We start from the raw sequence: 22,316 nt of genomic DNA, 5'->3' as shown, positions 1-22,316 counted from the left end.
TGAATATGTGCGTGGTGTGTGTGTGTGTGTGTATGCGTGTATGTATGTGTGTGTGTGTGCATGTGTGTGTATGTGTGTGTGTGTGTGTGTGTGTGTGTGAGACGAGCGAGATTTGCGGGGGAATGGGTCAACGTGGGGAAACTGTAAATCAGAGTCACAGCCATTTGAGAGCCTGTCACAGTCCCACACACACAGCAGATTGCCTCCACAGACCTGAACCTTAGCAGGGATGTGGAGAAGAAAAGAGGCTGCACACCTATCCTTGCTTAAGGTTCATTTATAATTCCTTGCTAAAGGTTTATTTATAATTCCTTTCTTCAACAGTTTCTTGCCAATCCAAATATTTTCCTGAATAAACAACACCATTTATTTAATATTTCTGGGTGCTCCGCTATCAAATTGCATGTGGACATCCACATGGTACACCGAAAGTCCATGAACAACTTAATGCAATTATCTAAGTATGTTTAGTGCCAGATGTTTTTACTAGGGCATACATTATAAAGACATATCAATAACCAGAAATAACCTTTTTCTAAGGTTTTCTACTGTAACGTTGATTAATGTGCACTGTCCCTATAAAAATGAAGTAAACTGATGGTGACACATCGTCCTCCCATGTGTATGCTGAACGGCAATTCAGAAATTCTCAATTACTGCAAACGACAAATTGCCTGATAATATATGGAAACACATGTGCGCTGGGCGCACACCTACACAGAGATAGAAAATCACATGCTGAATGGTGATGGTCGGAAATCCCACTTCCACATCACACTCCCCCTCAGGGAACAAACAAACAAACAAACAAACAAACACGCCCTTTCAAGTGTACATTAGCAGGTATAATTTCAGAGCTTCTAGAGGAAGCAATGTTGTTGAAATACAACATTGTTGGACAATTGTCATTATGCCCAATCTCCTGCTTTCAAATAAATCTATTTTCAGATCCATCTAAGCCACAGTGCTTTAGTACTCAAACTGTCAAAGAAAGAATCTCAGCCTTACTCCTTTACTGGACATCGATTACAGATGATTGTTTGAAGAGAGTTCTGCTACCTGATACCATAAAGAACTCTTATCTACTAGCTATTTAAAAGGAGTGAAAATGTTATTCAACCTGATTCAAATTGGAGGATGACACACTGGGAATTGTAATGGTGGCTGATAAATAAGTTCTTTATTGTATCTACTATCTACTAAAAAGAAGCAAAACCTTGTAAAGAAACACACACAAAAAACCTTCACGTCTCCGGTTCTTCTCGCTCACCTGATCTGGGATGGAGGGAGTCGCACTGGGAGTTGTAGATGTGGACAAACTCCTGGAGTCTCTGCTCCAGGTGGGAACGAGGCCCAGTGGCGGACAGGTGACAGTCCTTCAGCCTCCTCTTCAGCTCCTGCGTGGACAGCAGCGTGTACACCAGCTTGGCCATGGGGCGTCTCCTGTCCCCATCCCCACCTAGCGAGCTGGAGGAGGGCACAGGCAAGCCTTAATGCTCCTGATATCAGAGCTGGTAGAGGACACAGGCAAGCCTTAATGCTCCTGATATCAGAGCTGGTAGAGGACACAGGCAAGCCTTAATGCTCCTGATATCAGAGCTGGCAGAGGGCACAGGCAAGCCTTAATGCTCCTGATATCAGATTTTTTGGGCTCAATTCCGATGTGACTGTTCAGACTGAGGTCAGACCTGTATCTGATTTAAGACCACATTGGAAAGTGTCCCAAATCCATATGAAGGGAAACATCTGATTGGGGCGACATTCAGCTGCTGTGTGACTGTAGCCAGGGCGGCACCATCACTTTAACCGCAAGACGGCAGGTTTAGCGAAATCACGCGAGAATCCGTCTAGCCAAGCTACAATTTATTTGTTAGTGTCTGAAACACAGTGGTTTGGACCATTCAATGTCCTTTGAGGAACTACTGGCAGCTTTGGGCGTGGTTTAAGCCCATGATGGTTCATCTAATCACCTGCCAAGGGTTTTTTGAAAGTGCCTGCCTTTTAAGTAGTTGAGTTTCACAACTTCCCGACTTCAGGTTACTATCCCACCACAGCCTTGAACAAATCTGCTGGTTTTGGGCCATATAAACGGGGTAGTGCAATGTAACTAAACGTGCTAAAAGATATTGCATCCTCATGTCGTGAATGGCTCCATTTCCTGAGTTCCGCCAAACCAAGCTGCAGGCCAGTTATACAATCTATTGTATTACTAAGAATCCATCCGGCCCGACACTAGCTCACTACGAGAACAAATACCACTGCGAGGAAGACATGACATGAGTGATGAAGATGTCTACCGCACTCGTATACCAGAGGCTGTTAGAAATGGTTGTCTGCTCAGTTGCAACATTTTCCATGGGGATTTGTAAGGACAGACAGTAGCTAACAAAATGGTTTAGTAACTCAGAAAGCATATGTTAAAGACTATTAAAAGAGACAGCATCCATGTTAAAATCGATCTTCAATTTTGTTGGGGAATATATGTTTTGACAGCTTGTGGTATGTGCTACTGAAAAACACTCCCAGCTGATTCAAGCAGAATTGAAATTTACTTTTTAAGCACTGTGCACGCTTCCATCACACGCAGACGGATCCTAGTATCTTCACACTGAAGGATGATTGAAAGCTACTGAATTAAGCCGAGGCAAAGTGATGATATCACTTGGGTGTACATATTCAATATTTTATGATCCGATTGTAACCAGGAAGAGTTTTTATGCCTGGATACGGCACAGTGTGCATTATGCAAATGTGTTATGTGGAAATACCTACACAATTCCACACTCAGTCTTGTTCATTACTATGCAGACAGACGAAGCCAGCCGCTTCAGCAAACATGAAGAACCTTAAGCTCTACTCCATTATTGGCGATCACCTGTGAGGCAAATAAATCTGCTGGTTCTTACACTGGGCTGTTGAGACGGTGTCAGTTTACCTGTTCTTATCCTATCCCCCTCCATCTAAGCCCAATTTAGACTTTGATTTAACCCTTGTGTTATCTTCGGGTCATTCTGACCCATCAGTCATTGTGACCCACCGTCATATTGCGACACCTTTACCGCATACAAAAACAAAGTGAAGCATTTCCTTTTAACCGTTGGGCTGTCTCAGACCCCCCACATTCCAAAGGTTAAAATAAAATTATTTTTATTTGTTTTTGTATTGGGTAATATTGGGTAAACACAACGATGGTTTGTTATGAACCTTTGGGTCATGTGACCCGAAGGCAGCACAAGGGATAAAAAGATCTTGCTGAACAGTTGTGGAGATTCAGAGATAGACTAGAACACAGAGCGTTCCTACTGGTGCGGACTGGACAGTGTGTCTCGTCACTGTGTAGGATGGTGAGGACAGGGAAGAGCTAACCCTAATGGGAACTATCTGGTCGTCACTGCTTGTGAGAGCTGAAACATGCGCCATCCATCACTCACGACATCAAGGTTTCCTGCAGATCAAGGGCTCCGTCGCTGTCGTGCGCATGCTCGCTCGCTCGTCTGACAGAGCCTTCCTTAGCTCCAAAGAACATCCATCATTCTGTGAATCCTTGCATCAAATATCGTATGGGGGGAGGGGGGATGGAAACTTTTCTGCTCAGCAGCAAATGCCAAAGAGGAGAAGCTAATTTGATCAGTGGAAAATAAACGTCCCAAAGATATAAATCTTGGATACATTGTGTGCAAAGCATTCAACGTGCAAATAATATTCTCAGTTTTGAGCTATCTTAATGTTATTTGTGGATTTGGGTAAATTCACTTATTGGGACTGTTGCATACTATTTTAAATATTGCATATTTGATGTATTGCGCACCAGTCAAAAGTTTGAACACCTACTCTCCTGAGTTTTACAATATTTTTTACAGAGTTTTAGGTTTCGACATGATTGTATGTGTTATTTCGTTGTTTTGAAAACTCGCATCAAGCAATGTCACAGCAACGCCCGGATTGGCTGCCTTTTCAATGCTCAAGGCACGGTGGAGGTACAAAATTGTTTTTGAACTTTTAATAATAGAAAAAAAAGGGATGAAGGAAAGTGAAGAAAAGGGCCCCTGCCTTGTACCAGGACCAGGAAACCCTGTAGCTACCTTCTCAAGCTCTCCCTCTTCAGTCCTCGGGTCAGACAGGTGTCCAGGTGCTTGTTGATGAAATGAGAGGAGATTTCCAGAGAACAGACAGGGCACTCCACTGCACAACAGGCACACAAGAGAAGACTGAGAGGAGATTTCCAGAGAACAGACAGGGCACTCCACTGCACAACAGGCACACAAGAGAAGACTTGCGTTTAGAAATAGGAACGATTTTCACATCAGCCTGTGTACATTTACATTACATTTACGCATTTAGCAGACGCTTTTATCCAAAGCGACTTCCAAGAGAGAGCTTTACAAAAGAGCATAGGTCACTGATCATAACAACGAGATATCCCCAAACATTGTGGGTAACCAAACATGGAGCATACATTGTGAAATCCAAATAAGTCCCAAAGGGAAGAACCATAAGAGCATGTAGTTAGACAAGTTACAATTAAACAGCATGAACCTCAAAAGTGCAAGGTGTACCTGTGGAAAAAGCAAGCAACAATAATATATTAAACAGCGAGTACAATCATTTTAAGTCAGTTACAACTAACCAACAAGAGCAACAAGTCTCTCAATAAGAGTCATTTTGATCCTGGAGGGAACTAACATCAGGTCCAAACATTCCTAGGTACCGTTGTACTCCGTTGTGTAGTGTGGTGTAGGTCAGTTAGAGAGAAAGAACATCAGTTTGTGTAAAAGTTTGTCTGGATATGGCTTAGGAAAAGCATTACGTGGACAAAACTACTTGCTCAGTGGTTAGGTCACTGCAGATCAAGAGGTCACAGGGTCAAATCCCCCACACACCTTCTTCTAAATTACAACATTATTCAATATATGTATGGTAGGGGTGGGAATCTTTTGGTACCTCACGATTCGATTCTTTGGGTCAAGATTCGATAAAAAATGTATTCCCGATTTTTTCGATTCACGATTTTTTGATATTTAATCAAATTTCTTAATATTATTTTTTTTTTTACGTTTTTTGAAATTTGTGAATCAATATGAATCTCTAGAAGACTGAATCGCGATTCAAATGCAAATCAATTTTTTCCCCCACCCCTAAAGTATGGTAAACACAAGCACTCATAAAGCTCACCTTTGACGACCTGTGACGTTGAGGGGGAATCGGCAGTGGTCTCCTCTGACACGGAGACATCAGTCCTCTCCTCTGACACAGAGACATCAGTCCTCTCCACTTTGACAGACACCAGCGTCTGTATCTCCTCCTGAATGCATTCCTCCTTCACAGACAGGAGCTGACCGCTGTCATCTGAGTCTTTCTGGACGTGGTTTTGTCCAGAGGCTGATGATCTCCCTCCCTGTCCTTCTGGATGGCGTTGCTGAGTCTCTGTAAGGGGAGAGGTTGTGGTGGTGGAGGCGGAGGGCCTCTTCTGGAGAAAGTGCCGCATGATGGAGTCGCCCTTCCTGGGAACCTTATCTCTGGGACCTGGCTGCCTTGGGCTCTTGCAGATGAACACTGGGGCTGGAGCCTTGGGGGCCGCGTCACGTGGTCTCACCGAGTCAAAGTCTGACAACTCCTGCCTGGGACGTGGAGAGAGAGAGAGAGAGAGAGAGAGAGAGAGAGAGAGAGGGGGGGAGAGAGAGAGAGAGAGAGAGACAGAGACAGAGACAGAGACAGAGACAGAGACAGAGAGAGACAGAGAGAGACAGAGAGAGACAGAGAGAGACAGAGAGAGACAGAGAGAGACAGAGAGAGACAGAGAGAGAGAGAGAGAGAGAGAGAGAGAGAGAGAGAGAGAGAGAGAGAGAGAGAGACAGAGAGAGAGACAGAGACAGAGACAGAGACAGAGACAGAGACAGAGAGAGAGAGAGAGAGAGAGAGAGAGAGAGAGACAGAGACAGAGACAGAGACAGAGACAGAGACAGAGACAGAGACAGAGACAGAGACAGAGACAGAGAGAGAGAGAGAGAGACAGAGCGAGCGAGAGGAAGAGAGAGGGAGAGACAAAGCGAGAGAGAGCGAGAGAGAAAGCGAGCGACAGAACGAGAGAGAGAGCGAGCGAGAGAGAAACAGCAGTTGTGAAGGGACCGAGGAAGTACAGGAGTACAGAGTCAACACCTCCACCTTCAAAATGTACACAGACACAATTTCCGCACACCGTGTCCATACGAGCTTGCCCTCCCGGACGAGCTTGCCCTCCCGGACGAGCGCGGCCTCCCGGACGAGCGTGCCCTCCCAGACCAGCACGCCCAGACGAGCGCGCCCTCACGGACGAGCACGCCCAATCTGGACAATGTTGAATTAATGTCGAACAATAATGCATGGTTAAACTTTTATGAGGTGTTCTGTTCCATTGATTCAACAGTTAACCGCATTGACAGATCAATCGAAATCAACCAAATTATGAAACGTGGTGAGTCTACAGTCGTTTTCCAAATCAAACATGAACCCCAAAATTTAAATCGAACTGGTGGTGAAGATGTGAAGGGAACCAGGACCACGACACAGACGCCCGCTGTGGTTCAGAACCAGGACCACGACACAGACGCCCGCTGTGGTTCAGAACCAGGACCACGACACAGACGCCCGCTGTGGTTCAGAACCAGGACCACGACACAGACGCCCGCTGTGGTTCAGAACCAGGACCACGACACAGACGCCCGCTGTGGTTCAGGCACTGAACCTTGAACCGGAGAGAGGAGGGAGGCTCATCTGTCACCGACAGCAACTTGACGTAACTGTCCAATTATCTCGCTTTCTCCCTGCTGAGCAAGAGTGGGAAAGCCAGTTGGCCACAATCTTGGAAATGTGGAAAGCAAACAAATAGAGCTGGTAGCTGTAGACCCATTACTGGGCCATAAACTGGAATCAATGAGGTGTGCGCTGCTCTGCTTTCAATATTGAAACGCTTTTATTTGTCTTTAGTCTGGGCATTAGAACAGGTCCACACAGGCTGCTATGCAGGCCTGCTGCCAGCCTTGCACATTCACCAGGGCTTGCAAGTATTTTCACCTCCTGCCTCCTGCCACCCCCCCCCCCACCTCTAAAGTAATACTTAAGTAATAGGACACAGGTAAACCTATTCTGATTCATTATGCATGAACCAAGAGAACGCTGACAGTCCCCCAAGCACTTTTTAAACCACGTAAACAAGTTCTCGCTGTGCGAAACCTTAGAGCCAACACAGAGCACGACATAAGCTGGACATCAAGAGGCCGTTTAACAGAAAAACAAATTCAGAGTTTACAAAGTGAGAGGAAAGCAGTGACTTTAAAAGCAGGAAAACAGAGGGCCTTGGACATGTTCTGAATGCTCTCCTGGCCTGTGGGTTTCCTCTCTGTGTGAAACTGCACGGACACCGAATCCGGCAGACAATGGCACCAGCACCAACACATTCACGGACGTAAACACTGCCTATGGAGCTGTTATCTGAGACAGTACAAAGGGTCAACCCTGTGGCAAAGCTGATTATGCAACAGTTAGATAACAGGGACAGAAGAAGGCCAATGTTGATTTTTTATACAAGTGTACGCAAGTCATTCTTCAAGTCAGTATAACCTCAATAACTGCACTTATCCAAAGGGTTTCGTATCCCCATGTCCTTAACACCCGTATATCAAAGCATGTGCTAAATCTTCATCAAACTAAATAGATTACATCAATAAAACAGAAATGCTTATAATCACACATTTTGAGAAATGCATCAAGCTGGAACTGAAGCAAAGTTCTCTACAATACCTGACGTGCTGTGTGTGAAGTTCATCAAAACACCAATACTGTGAAAACAGCAATCACTGCAACACGACAGGAGACAGGTAACCTAAAGGTGAGGAGCAGAGCCAAGAGACCCGCCTCAGTGCCTCGCTTACCGTCCAGCTGCCTTCCTCACCGCCCGGCTGCCTCTCCACTCTGCCACTTGGTCAGGATTCAAACTTTGCAAATGTTGACTGGGACATGCAGACTGCTGATATACTGCATATGGCCAATCTGGCCCTCTGCCAGATCAGCTGAGTTACAATCCTCCAGACGGCAGGAAATAAAAACTGCTGGCCGCGTTTACGAGGCGAAGCACTGTCATAACGGTGTCTTTAAGAGACGGGTCTCTGCTGTCCCAAAGACCACGTGATATATATCACAGTCTTTTGGTGTGACCGATTTTAGCATAACTTCAAATACAAATATTTAACTTCTCGGAACAATCTATTCAGTTCCTGTGCAGAGGTGAAACCTGCCAAAAGAATGAGTGCCACTAATTAAAATTCTCGCTGCTTCCCCTTGCTTGAATAATGGCTCAGAAACTGGTACAGATTGTGCGAGCTTTTATACATTAGCAATTTGAAAAGCACACCAATGATAAATGGGTACCTACCTACCACTGTCACAGAAACAAATCTAATGCGAGACATACGGCGACATTATGCTCACACACATGCACAGAATCCTCAGGAAGGCAGGCAAAGGAGAAGCCAGCAAGGTCATCACAGATTTATCACCCGTCCCTTCCAGGTGGTGTGCCATGGCAGGGGCGTACAGGTGGAGCTGGTGAAGATGATCTAACCCTACATGACAGGGAGATGGGATTGCCTCACTGATTTACTATTCACATGAAGGCCTGAGCCATTTCTAAATAATAGGCGAGCGATGGTTTGGGGTTGACGCTCAACTAAGATTTCCCTCAGGAGGGCCATCAGTAACAGCTAGTGGACAACATTAGGGCTTGAGTTAACAGCCTAGGATTGAGTTCTCAGAAAGAAATCATGTCGGAAGCAGAACAGTAGCTGGCTACCCTACAGCTATAGCTACATTTTGCTCAACATTATGGTTACACCAAGATTCACTAAGGTCCTATCTACCATCTACAAGTACCTACCACTTATCTATGACTATCTACTATTAATAATAGTAAGGTAGTAATAGTCAGTTAATAAAAAACTGGGGGAGCAGAACAAAGTTTTGCCTGGCCACATTCACAGGATACAGCATGTTACCAAACATCCAAATGAATATCTTCCATGATCGTAGCTCTGTTTGTCATGCACCCGACACTGACGCTGGAAGTAATGACTAAACACTAAGTGAAGGAAACACTAGGTTGCCTATGGATAGGGTTGGTAGACCTGAAGGTGGAATTAAAAGCTGACAACAGAGCTCATAGCCTACGGAGGTGATCGGGTGAGAGAGAGAGAGAGAGAGAGAGAGAGGGAGAGAAAGAGAAAGAGAAAGAGAAAGAGAGAGAGAGAGAGAGAGAGAGAGAGAGAGAGAGAGAGAGAGAGAGAGAGAGAGAGAGAGAGAGAGAGAGAGAGAGAGAGAGAGAGAGAGAGAGAGAGAGAGAGAGAGAGAGAGAGAGAGAGAGAGAGAGAGAGAGAGAGAGAGAGAGAGGGAGGGAGGGAGGGAGGGAGGGAGGGAGAGTTATAGAGAGAGAGCGAGAGAGAGCAGGGTCTGGACCTTGTAGCTGAAAGCTCATTAATCATCCAGCAGCAGAGACCTGAAACAACCAGAAGGCTGGGTAGTGAGTCGATAGTCTCCTTAAAGTGTTCCCTAATTGGATTCCAATTGTCCTCTTGCATATTGATTCCAACGTTCCCTTATCCACACACAGAGGAGGAAATGTTACATAGAATAATTAAGTTCGCCTCTTGGGACGAAAACATGGTCAGGGACTTTTGCGGGATTCTACGACACATCTGAGAACTACAGGAACTACTTAACTGGACGGTTGTTTACGTCCCCCCCCCAAAAGACAAACATATTAAGATGACCTGGGGAGAAGGCGGGAACTTAACTCCTCCCAGGCCATGTGCCAAAGTATCCTTGAGCAAGACTCTGAACCCCAAGTTGCTCCCGATGGGCAGGCCGGCGCCTTGCATGGTAGCTCGCTGCCGCCGGTGTGTGAGTGAGAGTATGAATGGGTGAATGAGAGGCAAAAATTGTAAAGTGCTTTGGGTGCCGCTAAGGTATAAAAACACGCTATATAAATACAGTCCATTTACCATTTGACCACCCTAGGGCTGTAAGGTGTCGTGTGTCTAGACGTGAGGTATGAATCTGTGCACGTGGAGATGCTCTCTCTCCCATGTGTCAGGATGCCACCCCGGCAGGTGAGCTGGGGTGAAAAGCTGCTTGTTTTCCGTGCTCACCGCTAGACAACAGGAAATTAAAGGACAACGCAGGAAGCCACCACATGAGCAGCAATCTCCTTTCACTCATCGGAAATTCCTCTGCTCTAAAACGAGACCTTTTTCAGAAAAGATCAGAGCAGATTCACGCAAGTCGGAACAACGGATAAGTGTTGAACAAAATATAGCTGTAACAAAAATAGACATTTTAATGTGACCTCATAAAAGCCTGAACTTTTGACAAAGTAACAATGCCGTTTTTCAAACTGCTGCTAAGGGGAGTCCATTTTTTGAATAGAGGGTACCTTGATGTCTCAAAATATGCTTCCCTGTCAATTTCAACTAGGGTCGTAAAGGGGCAGACATTTTTCAGCACTTTTACAGGAATTTATGACAATTTTAATGGGAATAATCTATGCTTCCATCACATGATCAGTTCAATTAACTTTATTGATCACAAAGGACCAAATGTACAAACCTTCCCAGTTAATACAGGATATAACGGACGACTGAGTAGACATGGCTGCATTTGGCCCCAAACGGAAACATGGATTTGATTTGAGCAAGTTTTCCAATACTAGGGTGAATACAGTCAGTGTCTTATGTTAAGTTGATAAACAGGCTAAATGTTTACGTCTACATATGGCAGCTGAACAATATGTGCAATGAACCAAATATTCCCCATTCATTTTTGTATGTTCCCATTCCTACTTATGGAAATTACCCACTATTTTGAAGTTAAATGATGTCACGCAGTTCAACGTTAGAGACAATCCTAAATAATTAAAAGACTATCCTCAATTACTTTGGCTTATGAACAAATCTCTATTTGATTGTTTAAGGAAATCTACTATAAAGGGTTGGATTAGTGCTAGGTGCTAGGTATCAAAACAGTGATACTAAGAAGTTGGTCACCTGCGGGCACTTTGTAATCTTGTCAATAACATCAGCATTCACTCAAATAAAAGGGGTTTATTTTAATCTTAGACAGAAGGTTTTTGGTTCCTGAAATCCCCTGAGAATATGTTTATTATGATGATGTAAACCCAGGCAGCCTTAGCCTGGTTTAACCATGTTTACCTTCTACTGTACCAGTGTCTATGGGGGATATTGTGTTAATAGTAGTAAAAAAACGTTGGCCATTTCATTTGAATTACTTTACTACAATAGGAGTACTACTTTGAAAGACAAAGATTTGATATTTATATCAAGTAGCCTAAACTGATTTTGGTTGTGGAAAGCACTACTGTGTTCTGTTTGAGAAGAACATCAACCATTAGTCTAGCATCGTAATTCACACACCCACAAATTTAAATAACTTTTTTTTTTTTTACTGAATCAGACTCAGTTTCCGTCATATTCACTTAGACACAGATTCCTAAACCTAAACCTCTTTGATCTACTCAATTATATACTCTTTCTTCTGTTCTATTCTCCATCTGATTCTCTTTGATCTGTAACAGCAGGTGGTCTGTTATGCTTTTAGTCTCTCCAATCATCAGAGAACTAGACTGAACAGTGGTTCTCCTTCCTGCCCTCTCTGTTAAACACAGTCTGCTGGGAGTCTAGAAACAAACACTTCAAACAGGTGGAGGCAGCTGCTTCGGCCCTGCCTCAACGTGTTGGTCAAAATGTAAGACCTCATACTTTTGCCTGATTTGATTGTTGTTAATTGCCAGGTTACTGAAATATACTTCTAAGAAGCTTACCTTGCTTTGTGGAAGTTTGTGACCAGGTCCTCTAGTATCCTGTTGTTTCTTAGGTCTTGTTCTGTTGTTGGCTCAAATAGTGAGGAAAGACACCTTAAAACTATGTATTCTACAGTGCACACTGCACAAATGTACATTCATATACAAACACTGTAGGTCCTGATCCAAGATTAACCCAGAGGCAAACAAGTTGGATTTGGTTGGCATTTTGGATTGACTTAGCATTTACTTACTGAATTACACACCGGGCATTGCAACTTGTAGGAGAGAAATTTCCTTATACACAAAGAGCAAACTGAAATTAAAAATAAAAAGTTAAACAATGACCTTAGACTCGTGAGATGTCGGGATGGGTGGAGCAGGACACTAGCTAGATAACTAGCCAGCGGTTTCCAGCCAACAAACTTGGCTGACATGCATTTTGCATTATGCATTCTAGACTTACAGTTGTGGGAGCATTTGGTCATCATGGCAATTTTGAGGAACTCGAAACAAATTGGACATCGAAGCAGTGTATCCATATTCTGTAATACACAATGTAAAATGTCTTAGTCGCACTGCTAGCTAGCAACTAGCAACATTCAAAATAGCTACACTTTCTAGTCAGCTAGTTAACGTCAGCTTAACTTGCATCTGGAGTGAAAGGGCTGCTTACTTTGAGACCTGGGAGATTTGGTGGTGAATCTGTTTTATTTGCATAAGCCATAGTTGTTTGCTTTTGCTAAACAACGGAGAAGTAAGTGGTTCAGTTCTTGCAACACCATTGACCACGGGAAGAAAAAACGGATGTGACGTGACCGAATGTAGCCACGTGGATGTGACGTTGAGTGTTGAAATCGATTATTATTGGTTTAGACGTTTTCCTGGCTTTCTCATTCCCCGCGCAAAAACGAATTTGTTTACCGAAATGTGTGAGCCGTCAGCTTTCATTTAACTTGTTAGCTAGACTAGATACTAGAGGCTAGAACCTTTCAAAACTATTTTTCGAAAATATTAGTGAAACCTTTGGATTTTTTTTCTTCTTAAACTTATTTTTTTACAACTCAAGAAACTTTTTGTCTAAAAATATCTCTGGAAACTTATTTAGCACAATCTTTTTTCCAAAACTTTTTTTTGAGCAGAGCAGAGTACAAGAGCAGAGTACAAGAGAGTACAGTGGAGTATAGTAGAGTCCTCATCCTACTAATCAATGATGCAAACAAAATGCGATATTTTTCAAAAACTTTTACATTTAGTCATTTAGCAGACGCTCTTATCCAGAGCGACTTTTCTTGCAATTATTTGTAAAACCTTTTGAAACTTTTTTTTGAAACTTTTTTCACACACAGTGAAAGGAGAGTAGGAGAGGGGAGGGAACAGAGAAGCTTAAGACAGAGTAAAGCAGATTAGAGCAGAGTACAATAGAGTATAGTAGAGTCCTCATCAAGTCTGCCTTGCTCCATGGTAGCTTTGTAGAGTACCTTACGTTTGTTGTGCGTGATAACCAGGAAATGAAAAAAGGCGTGCAATGACAAGAAATACAATTTATCATGTCAGCAAATACAAAAATTAGTAAGTAAGTAACAAGCTGGCTTGAAGAGAGTAGAAAGTAGAAAGTACAGATATTTGTGTAAAACATTTAAGGAGTGAAAGTAAAAAGTTGCTTAGCAACTTTACTTAGCAAAAAAAAATTGCTAAGTAAAGTACTGATACCAGAAAAATCTAGTACAGTAGCAAAGTATTTGTACTTGGTTTCCCCATCTATGTTGCTGTTGTATGTGAAGACATAACAGAAACCAAAGAAAAAGTACCATGATGAACAGTTACGTTGGCTCCATACCTTGATATTTTGGTTGTCTTTTGCACAAATAATGAGTGAGGAGGAGGAGGGAATGTAAAGTGGTTATTGAAAGAACTGCAAGGGACTTGCATGTCAGTGGCCCTATTTGTAATTATGCACCATGATGTGATAATGAAACATTAGCATATTGTCTTCATACAACAGCTGTGGATCGTCAACACTCAATACTAAACAGAGGACATAGGAGACATTAATAATACAGTTTTTGTTGTTGTTGCTGCAAGGGTGTTGTGTTCCAACTTCCAAGTATACTAGTACTGTAAAGCACAGATTCATGAATCATCAATGTTAGACCAAGCCATTTGTTTATTCTTTTGTTCATCTACCCATAAAGCTAGCGGACTGCTTTAGGTTATTGGGCAAACTTTAAGCCTACTTGTTTGCATCCTGGTGAAAATCCATCTCAAAGTGGCTTTTATAAGAATATGTTTACACTACATTTGCTCATAAGGTTTTCTGCATCTTGAAGATTGCTGCCCCAGACCTCTCCTTGGATCTGTGTGGCACCTTTCATCAGACGCCCCCGAAGCGACACAGACCTCCAGATATCTCTACTGTACTGCACAGTTAGCTGCCATTTAGCATTTCTATAAACCGTGATGAACTCATCATATTAAATACCCTGTTTGTCCTCTTCTTTGTTGATTTATGGACAAACCATTGAAGGTTTAGCTTTCACTGCTGAAAGCCATTTATTGTGAATTAGCAACTCATTAAATATCAGGGTTATTTATCAGGGCCAATGTTTCACAGGAAAAGAAAGCAACAGTTCGTTTTTTAATTGTCCTGGCACCATACTGTTTTGTCTGGAACATAGTTCAGAGTGGAATACCTATGTCTCTCACATAGTCACAGTTTCAAAAAATGTTAGCGATGGAGAAGACATAGTAATGATAGTAATAAAAAACCCTAGACTACACATAAACAACAAATAGGCCTAGTCAAACTTATCAGTCGACATCCTCAACTCATCGTACCAGGAACATGAGGTCTGCAGAAATGTTCCATATCACTGACTAATGAACGTCAAGTCATAACATCGCATGCCTTTTAGAGTTGACCCCCATCTCGACCCTCTCTTTGTTTGGCTTGCTAGCCTCTCCTCATCAGCGCTATCGCCTCCAGTTATAAACATCCTACAGAACCTGTCACAGCATCTCCAGCATGCTCAGGCCACCAGGGGCACGCGGCCTTTCTACGTGTCGCGATAAACTCAGTGTTCCACATGACTGTCTCGAGAGCATGCAGCCGTAAGGGTTGCATCAGTCAAACAACGAGAAGCTGAACTTCCACTCAGATCCACATGCCTCCCGTTAACCAAGTCAGCTTCAGACGTTTAAATCCACTTCATCTCAACCTTGATTCCCAGTGTGAAACACGAGCATGGAAAATGAGAATACCACACCAGCACACTGTTGTCTCACCTTGACAGCTTCACTGCTCTCCAGTGGCCATGTTCAACTTGATGTGGAGACAAGTGATCGTGGACGACGTGCGTGACTAACACAGTCTAAAACGCTCCAAGAATTTAGCAGTAACGAAATCATCTCATTGCAGATGTGGTGGGAATAAGATGTTGCCTTTTCTCACTCTCTAAATTACCTGCAGTCGATGAGAACGTTTTGGAGAGGATCTTGTCTGTCTGCCAGTGTGCTGTCTACAGTACTGTAAGTAAAAGGGCTTCATCATGAAATAATAGCCCACGTGTTGTCAAATTCACCATATGGTTAGCCCTAAGCCCTTGAGCTGGAAGAAACCATCAGGGTTTGGAGGGGCTGTACAGGGCTAGACAGTGAACGCACATTTTCCTCTGAGAGATTTCTCACCAGTGTAACCGAAGATGCACTAGCCCTACAATTTAAAAAAACTTTTTTTTTAAGGCTCTGTATTCATGAGAATTAATAAACACCTCTGTCAACAACAAGAATCTTTTACATTCAGAATTCCTTAGATTTCTGCATGCAAGCTCTTCTATTGGCTGTGGAGATGCTTTGTTGTCATGGTGCAGGGGTTTTTATGACAATAATGTTCGTTTTCTCAGGCAAGCTATGCAGAAAGCTGATAGCATTAGAAATATATCAACCACTATCTCTAATACCACTATGTAGGCTATGGGCCAAACTATATATTTTTTCAAGGCTTCCAAGTTTTCCGCCAAATCCTTTTTCCCGTTCTGCAATCAATGACCACATTCTCCGGTACAGGCAGAGGCACAATTTCAGTACTTTTTATAATTACTCTCTAGTCTCTAGTCTAAATGAAAGAAGAAGGAAAAATAGACTACACTAGACCAAATGAAACCTGGGCAAAATGCTTTGAACAGGATGGTTTTTGAAGTGACTTAATTTGAATGGTCTTTTTGTGGTCAGCCTTCTTTCAGCTGTGTGGCTTTGAGCATTTAGAAGAGAAGCACACCCCAACTTTGGTTGTCTTAATCCACTTTAAATTTATTACAAGCGCTTAGCGTTTGAGACATTCAAGATGGCTGTATCAAATGATTCTGGACATGTTCCAACTAGAAAAATGCTTGCATGACACAAATAAATGTATCTCTAAAATATAACAGATGTGTGACTGGTTTTATAACCCCAGGTATGGATTAACGCATATTGTGTGCTCAAAACCTTCTATGTTTCTTTGACCACAACCTCATGCTGTAAGAATCCATTAATCTTGCCTCTATGGTGGTGAAATGTGAAAATGCCATCAGCCATTAACTGAAGACATAAACTCCCCTCACATTCATCACAGACAAAACATGAAGAGATGAAGAAGTACCCCATTGTTTTCAAGAACATTCATCTCTCAGTGAACACAAACCCCCATTGGAGATGCTGCAACTCCCCCCTGAAGCCTAATCTTTTCCTCCTCGTGACTACAGAATCAAATGATCATATTCCAAATAATTGAGTGTCTTCATTTAGCAGGCCCTTTTATCCAAATCGACGTAGACGGAGGGGGGGGGGGGGTATAGGTTCAGCAGAGGAACACACACAGACCAAATTATATCACGATAACTGGCTGTTTGTTTTTTCGAACGCGGCCTTGCGTCTGAGTTCATAAGTGTTTGTCCATGTTAACAACTACAGGCAGGCAACCTCAGTGACGGTGTTTAGTGAGCCGGAGCGTCGGGGTGGCACAGCGCCCCCTGGGTGCCCCCTGGGTGCCCCCTGGGTGCCCCCTGGGTATTAACCACGGGCCAGACTCATCAAGCATCGCTTCAGCGAGCACAATGCCAGCACCTGGAATGATTTACCCAGACTGTGTCCAAACCTGCTGTATTACTGTCACTATAGCTGATTCTCTTTCTCTCTTGCTCTCTCTCTCTCCAACTCTTTCCGCTCTCTCTCTCTCTTCACCTCTATCTCTCCTCTCTCCAACTCTCTCTCTCCTCTTCTCTCCACATCTCTCAGCACAAAGGAATGAGGCTCATTCAAAGCCACAGACTGCGGAGGGTTGTCTGAAACCCCACGGGACACAAGGATAACTTCTAGAAGCAGGAAGGGGAGAGGAGGGTCACTTTGTCCTGTGCATTTTTATGAGAGGAGAAAGACTTGGCACAGGCGTCAAGCACAGAAGCCACATAAAACCTTGTACTCTGACAATGATGCGACGAGCCTCTTTCCAATATCCTAATGGACGAGGGTCTTGATGATATAATTTCATTTTCAGTGTTGGATGATTAAAATGCCGTGGCCCTTGCTTCTGTTGCTAAGGTTCTGACTCCGAGAAGATAAATAAGTGCAGGGTTTCAGGAGAACCGTAAATGTTGAGCACAATCAGCAGTGTTACCTCGTTCATCTGGTTGATTGTTTGATTAAATACTTGGAGCCCAAAACAATATATTATCTGGCAGCGTTTCTTCTGGTACATTTCCCTGATTGAATGCTCTGCATCAGAGAGCCTCCCATTGTTTCTCCTTTAGTCACTTTTGCGGCGTCTCTGTTTAATGACAGTCTCCTCCAGGCCTGCTGCGTTCGCTACGACGCCGGAGAGGTGGAAGGAAATCTTGATGAGAATAGGCCACAGTCTGAACAGATATGGAACGTGACATCGAGTACCAACACACAGACCTGTGTACTTACGTTATTCACTAATCAACAGAACTAGTCATTGGATACTAGTTAGTATGTTCTCATGCAAGTTTGCTATTGATAAGAGTAGATTGTGTCTTTGTGTCAGGTTGAATAGATAGTTCAGGGTCAGTCCCTTGTGATGACTACAGGGAGAGCTCCACCTATGATCTCTCTTGACTAGGGATGGGTATCGAGAACCGGTTCTTGTTTAGAACCGGTTCCCAGTGAATCGATTCCTTGGAATCGTTAGCAAAATTCCTTAACGATTCTGTTAACGATTCTCTGTGCCGTTGCGCATGCGCAAACTTTTATAGTTAATGCAGACAGACTGCAGCAAACATGGCAACTAGGAAGAAGCGTTCTAAAGTTTGGTTGTACTTCACACGACAAAATGACAACAACGCCACTTGTAACGCGTGTAAAAAGTCTATTTCGTCGAAGAGAGGAAATACTACAAATATGAAGAAGCATTTGAACACACAGCATGGAATGAAGTTACTGGAACGTCATGTGTTCGATGCATGCAGCAGCGCAGCTAACGTTCGCGCTTCATCTCTAACTATCTAAGGTAGAGCTAAACTGCGCAAAAGTGATCACAACCACTTGTTACTGTGTGAAGCAATTTGCCTTTATTGTGTGTAGTCGATCTAGTTATCTTCTGTCCCGTCGTTTGAAGCATACATTTTAGCTCCGTCATTCGTCTCCCATTAGTATTGATCTTATTGATCATTTCACGTTATCGGGGCGGCGTGTGTTATCAGCAACGTTCGCGTGTCGCATTATTAAACTGAGCATATCAATTTTTAATCCATTATTAAACTTAGCATTTTAATTGTTTAACCTTTTAATAGTCCTGTTAAATGTGCCTGAAAACGCCTAAACAACATACCCAAAGTACATTGAAAGCTGTTGTTGAACCATTTGGAGTACATGCATGTAAATGGTCTCTTTTGAAAGGTGACACTGAAGTTATTTCCCCTGTTGTTAGGACCCCTGTAAGTCCTACTGGTGTTGAGTAATAGAAGCTTGAACACAAGGAAACTGAAAGTTTCTATCTCCGACTAGATTTTGTTTTGAAAACAGAGGCCTGAAGAGGCCTAGAGGTGGTAGGTATTAGCTCATTTCAGAGCCAGTCAAAGCCAGTTTGAGAAATTCGTTTAGAACAAGTGTGTGTGTGGGGGGGTGCAGGACGCACAGACCTAGTTGGCTGTAGAGGGGAGAATCGATAAGAGAATCGATAAGGAATCAAATCGATAAGCAGGAATTGATAAGGAGTCGGAATCGTTAAAATCTTATCAATACGCATCCCTACTCTTGACACACAAGCACAAACACTCACACATGCTCACTCACACACACTCACTCACACACACACACACACACATTTCTCAAACCTACATACAGTTCTTCCTCAGATGTTAAAGCTCTGGTGAGCGATCCAGAGCTTGTGCATCCAAGTCAGGACGAGTGTGGCTCTTTAACCCCGGCACCACGCCCCCTGGTCAGGACGAGCCACGCCCCCCTAGTCAGGACGAGCCACGCCCCCTGGTCAGGACGAGCCACGCCCCCCTAGTCAGGACGAGCCACGCCCCCTGGTCAGGACGAGCCACACCCCCCTGGTCAGAACGAGCCACGCCCCCTGGTCAGGACGAGCCACGCCCCCTGGTCAGGACGAGCCACACCCCCCTGGTCAGAACGAGCCACGCCCCCTGGTCAGGACGAGCCACGCCCCCTGGTCAGGACGAGCCACGCCCCCTGGACGAGCAGAAAATGAATTTGGAAAGGCAGGGAACGTTCAGCTCCTGAGTGAACAGCAGAGTAGTAATTACAGCTCACATTAGCGTCATGACGTGCCGTTCTCCCGGGCTGCTGGTGGCTCGGCCAGACTTCCTCCCTCTCTGATCAAGAAAATAAACCCCCTCGTCGACGGCCTGGAGATTTGTATTTGATCTGTCGGCCTGGGAAAGTGGTGTTCCTGCCGTTCTCACCAGCTCATCTTGTATTTCCCCGACAGATAACAGCATTGCTTGATGAGGCTGGTTCTCTGAACGATCACAGTGGCTTTGCGGTGACTGAAGACTTGGTGTCTAGTCTAATGTGTTTAGCCGTGTTTACAAGCACAGAGGGTTTCACGTATACCCACGGACCTGCTCCCTGAGCTGCAAGCATGCACTGCTCATACAGCCCATACTTGCAGTGATACTTAACAGTGATTAAGAAGCACGTACACTGGCCCCCTGGTGGCTCACCTGGCAGAGCAGGTACCCTGGGGCGCCCCCTGGAGGCTCACCTGGCAGAGCAGGTACCCTGGGGCGCCCCCTGGAGGCTCACCTGGCAGAGCAGGTACCACCAGGCCTGAGGCCTTACCAGCGGCCAAGGTTCGATTCCAGCCTGGGCCATTTGCAGCATGCTATCCCCTCTCTCTTTCTCTTCCTCCCCTGCCTTTCCCGCCTTTCCGTATCTCAATCTGTCCATCCAATAAAGCAGAAAACTGCCCAAGAAAAATCCTTCCAGTCAGTGAGAGATCCACGTAAGTAAAAATAAAAGCTCGTAGTACAGTATATTTATTACGGCTAGGATTCTCAAGCTTGAACCACTCATTGTTGAAAGATGACTGTGACCAGTGATCTACGCTGCACCAGGTGATGAGGTCAGTGACGATGTGTGTCTGGTGGACCGGAAGGTGCGACATGAGGAATGGACAGACGTAACGGAACACTAATGAATAGCACACATGCTGTCTCTTCTCCTCCACGGTGCTGGAGATAGAATATCTCAGGATGGCAGACTTCACATCTGTGGGCTTTTGTCTTTTTCAATCACCAGAGAACCGTCCTACAGTCAATCTTGAACACCCAGTAGGGAGACAGCTTTGTCAGGATTCCATCTAACCTAATGAGCTATGTAGGGGCCGGGTTACCAATCTGAAGAACCCATTAAAGAGTGTTCTGTGTTTTCTAGGGAAGGAGGAATGACAGTCGTCCTCCTGCCTGGCAGGTTTTGTCAGAAGAGAGAGACCAGAAAGGATGAGTTTAATTTGGTTCCATGTCACTCAGAGCAGAGGAGTTCTCAGTGTGCTCGAGTCAGTGTTGACGTTTCAGTTTTTGCGCCATAATAAGAATGTTCTCTTCAGATTTATCTACTGTTGCACGCTTGTGAATTACAACCATTTACAAGCATGAATCTTCCAAGCAATCTACAGCTTCCATAACTTCTGAGGAGGAACTGATTTAGTGTGCTGCATATTCAATAGTTCAAATATTGATGTAAATGGACACTGTTAGGGGATCTGATTTGTTTTCTTTTCTTTACTGAGCACACAGTCCTCTGGGCCACTATGAGGGATTGCTGTTGTAACTCCTGGAGGGTACAGTTCAGTTTCCAGAGATCCTTTAGGGTTTAAGCTCTGGATCCTTCTCCCAGAAGCATCTAAACGTCTCTCCAAGGCCCCTGCAAACACAAATATCTGAGTCAGGTGACTTCGCTTATTGTGAGGGTGAATCTTGTTTGGCTCTTTAAACTCATCCCTGGCATCCCGAGAACATCACGATCCGTATGTTTGGCTCGGTGATTGCGAGCGTGGCAGGAGTTCAGCAGCTCAGAATAATTGTGTTTAGGTGATTTGCGTTTGGATTTTTCCATGTATGGGCGTTCTAGATAATGGTCCATGATGTCAGCGCAACAACATTGGAGCAGCTGTTTTGCACTTGAACTGCCACCATCTCTCGTTGCTTCTTCCTCCTCCTCCTCCTCTCTCCACCTTTCTCTTTACCTCTCTTCTCTCTCTCTCTCTCCACCTCTTTCTTCTCTCTCTCTCTCTTCCCCTCTCTCTCTTCTCTCTCTTCACCTCTCTCTTCTCTCTCTTCACCTCTCCTCTCTCTTCACCCCTCTCTCTTCTTCTCTCGAAATCTCTCAGCACAAAGGCAATACGGACTTGTCCTCCAGGTCCACATTGCTAATCCAGAACAGACTATATATATTATTCTATAATCCTGAGAATGCCATGTTTTGGTTGTCAGCTGTGCTTGATGTGGAGGAAGGATGATGTCCGTTCTGTCCTGGGTCACATTCCTGTTCATCAAATGCAGGAGACACGCCAACGCTTTAGATTCAGGGGCTGTATAAGTGTCAGTTAGGCCACTAGCGGACATCCCGGGGGTCATAACCCCCCCCCCCCTCCTAGGAAAAATACAATCCCCCCCCGAATATACATTACAACATAGGTAATGTATTACAGGCACTACTTTTGGTTTCCCCCCAAAGAATATATGAGATTTTTGCCCCTGAGTTTGGCTACCAGGTAATTAGGCCTTTATAAGATAAGAAGTTTACAACATTTCAGACAGAGAAAGAGACAAATGGATGGAAAATACAGGGACAAAATTTGAGCCAACGTGGTCTGGATTGAATTGTGCAGAAATCTAATATCGCCAAACGTTCTTAGTGGAGTAATACTGGGTGAAAACACAGCCCAAGTCAAGCACCTAGCATCCAAATCCTAATATAGATAATACTATGGCAGTGGCAGCTGTGATGT

General features: G+C 44.1%; 1 protein-coding gene across 3 annotated transcripts in view; it reads right to left on the bottom strand.

Moving 5' to 3' along the window:
• Positions 1 to 12,657, bottom strand: part of rad18 (RAD18 E3 ubiquitin protein ligase) — a 40,750-nt gene extending 28,093 nt beyond the window's left edge. For all 3 annotated transcript variants that reach the window (XM_062472893.1, XM_062472910.1, XM_062472902.1), the window contains exons 1-7: positions 12,519 to 12,657; positions 12,309 to 12,387; positions 12,097 to 12,158; positions 11,864 to 11,934; positions 5,173 to 5,618; positions 4,083 to 4,182; positions 1,271 to 1,467 (exon numbers count right to left, since the gene is read on the bottom strand). In XM_062472893.1, the coding sequence (XP_062328877.1) occupies positions 1,271 to 1,467; positions 4,083 to 4,182; positions 5,173 to 5,618; positions 11,864 to 11,934; positions 12,097 to 12,158; positions 12,309 to 12,387; positions 12,519 to 12,569 (1,006 nt within the window). In that variant the 5' untranslated portion in view covers positions 12,570 to 12,657. The remainder of the gene's footprint in view (positions 1 to 1,270; positions 1,468 to 4,082; positions 4,183 to 5,172; positions 5,619 to 11,863; positions 11,935 to 12,096; positions 12,159 to 12,308; positions 12,388 to 12,518) is intronic.
• Positions 12,658 to 22,316: the final 9,659 nt, after the last annotated feature.

Source organism: Osmerus eperlanus, chromosome 1 (genome assembly GCF_963692335.1).
Source record: "Osmerus eperlanus chromosome 1, fOsmEpe2.1, whole genome shotgun sequence".
In the NCBI taxonomy this organism is placed as follows: Eukaryota; Metazoa; Chordata; class Actinopteri; order Osmeriformes; family Osmeridae; genus Osmerus; species Osmerus eperlanus.
This window is presented reverse-complemented; position numbering and strand designations above follow the sequence as displayed.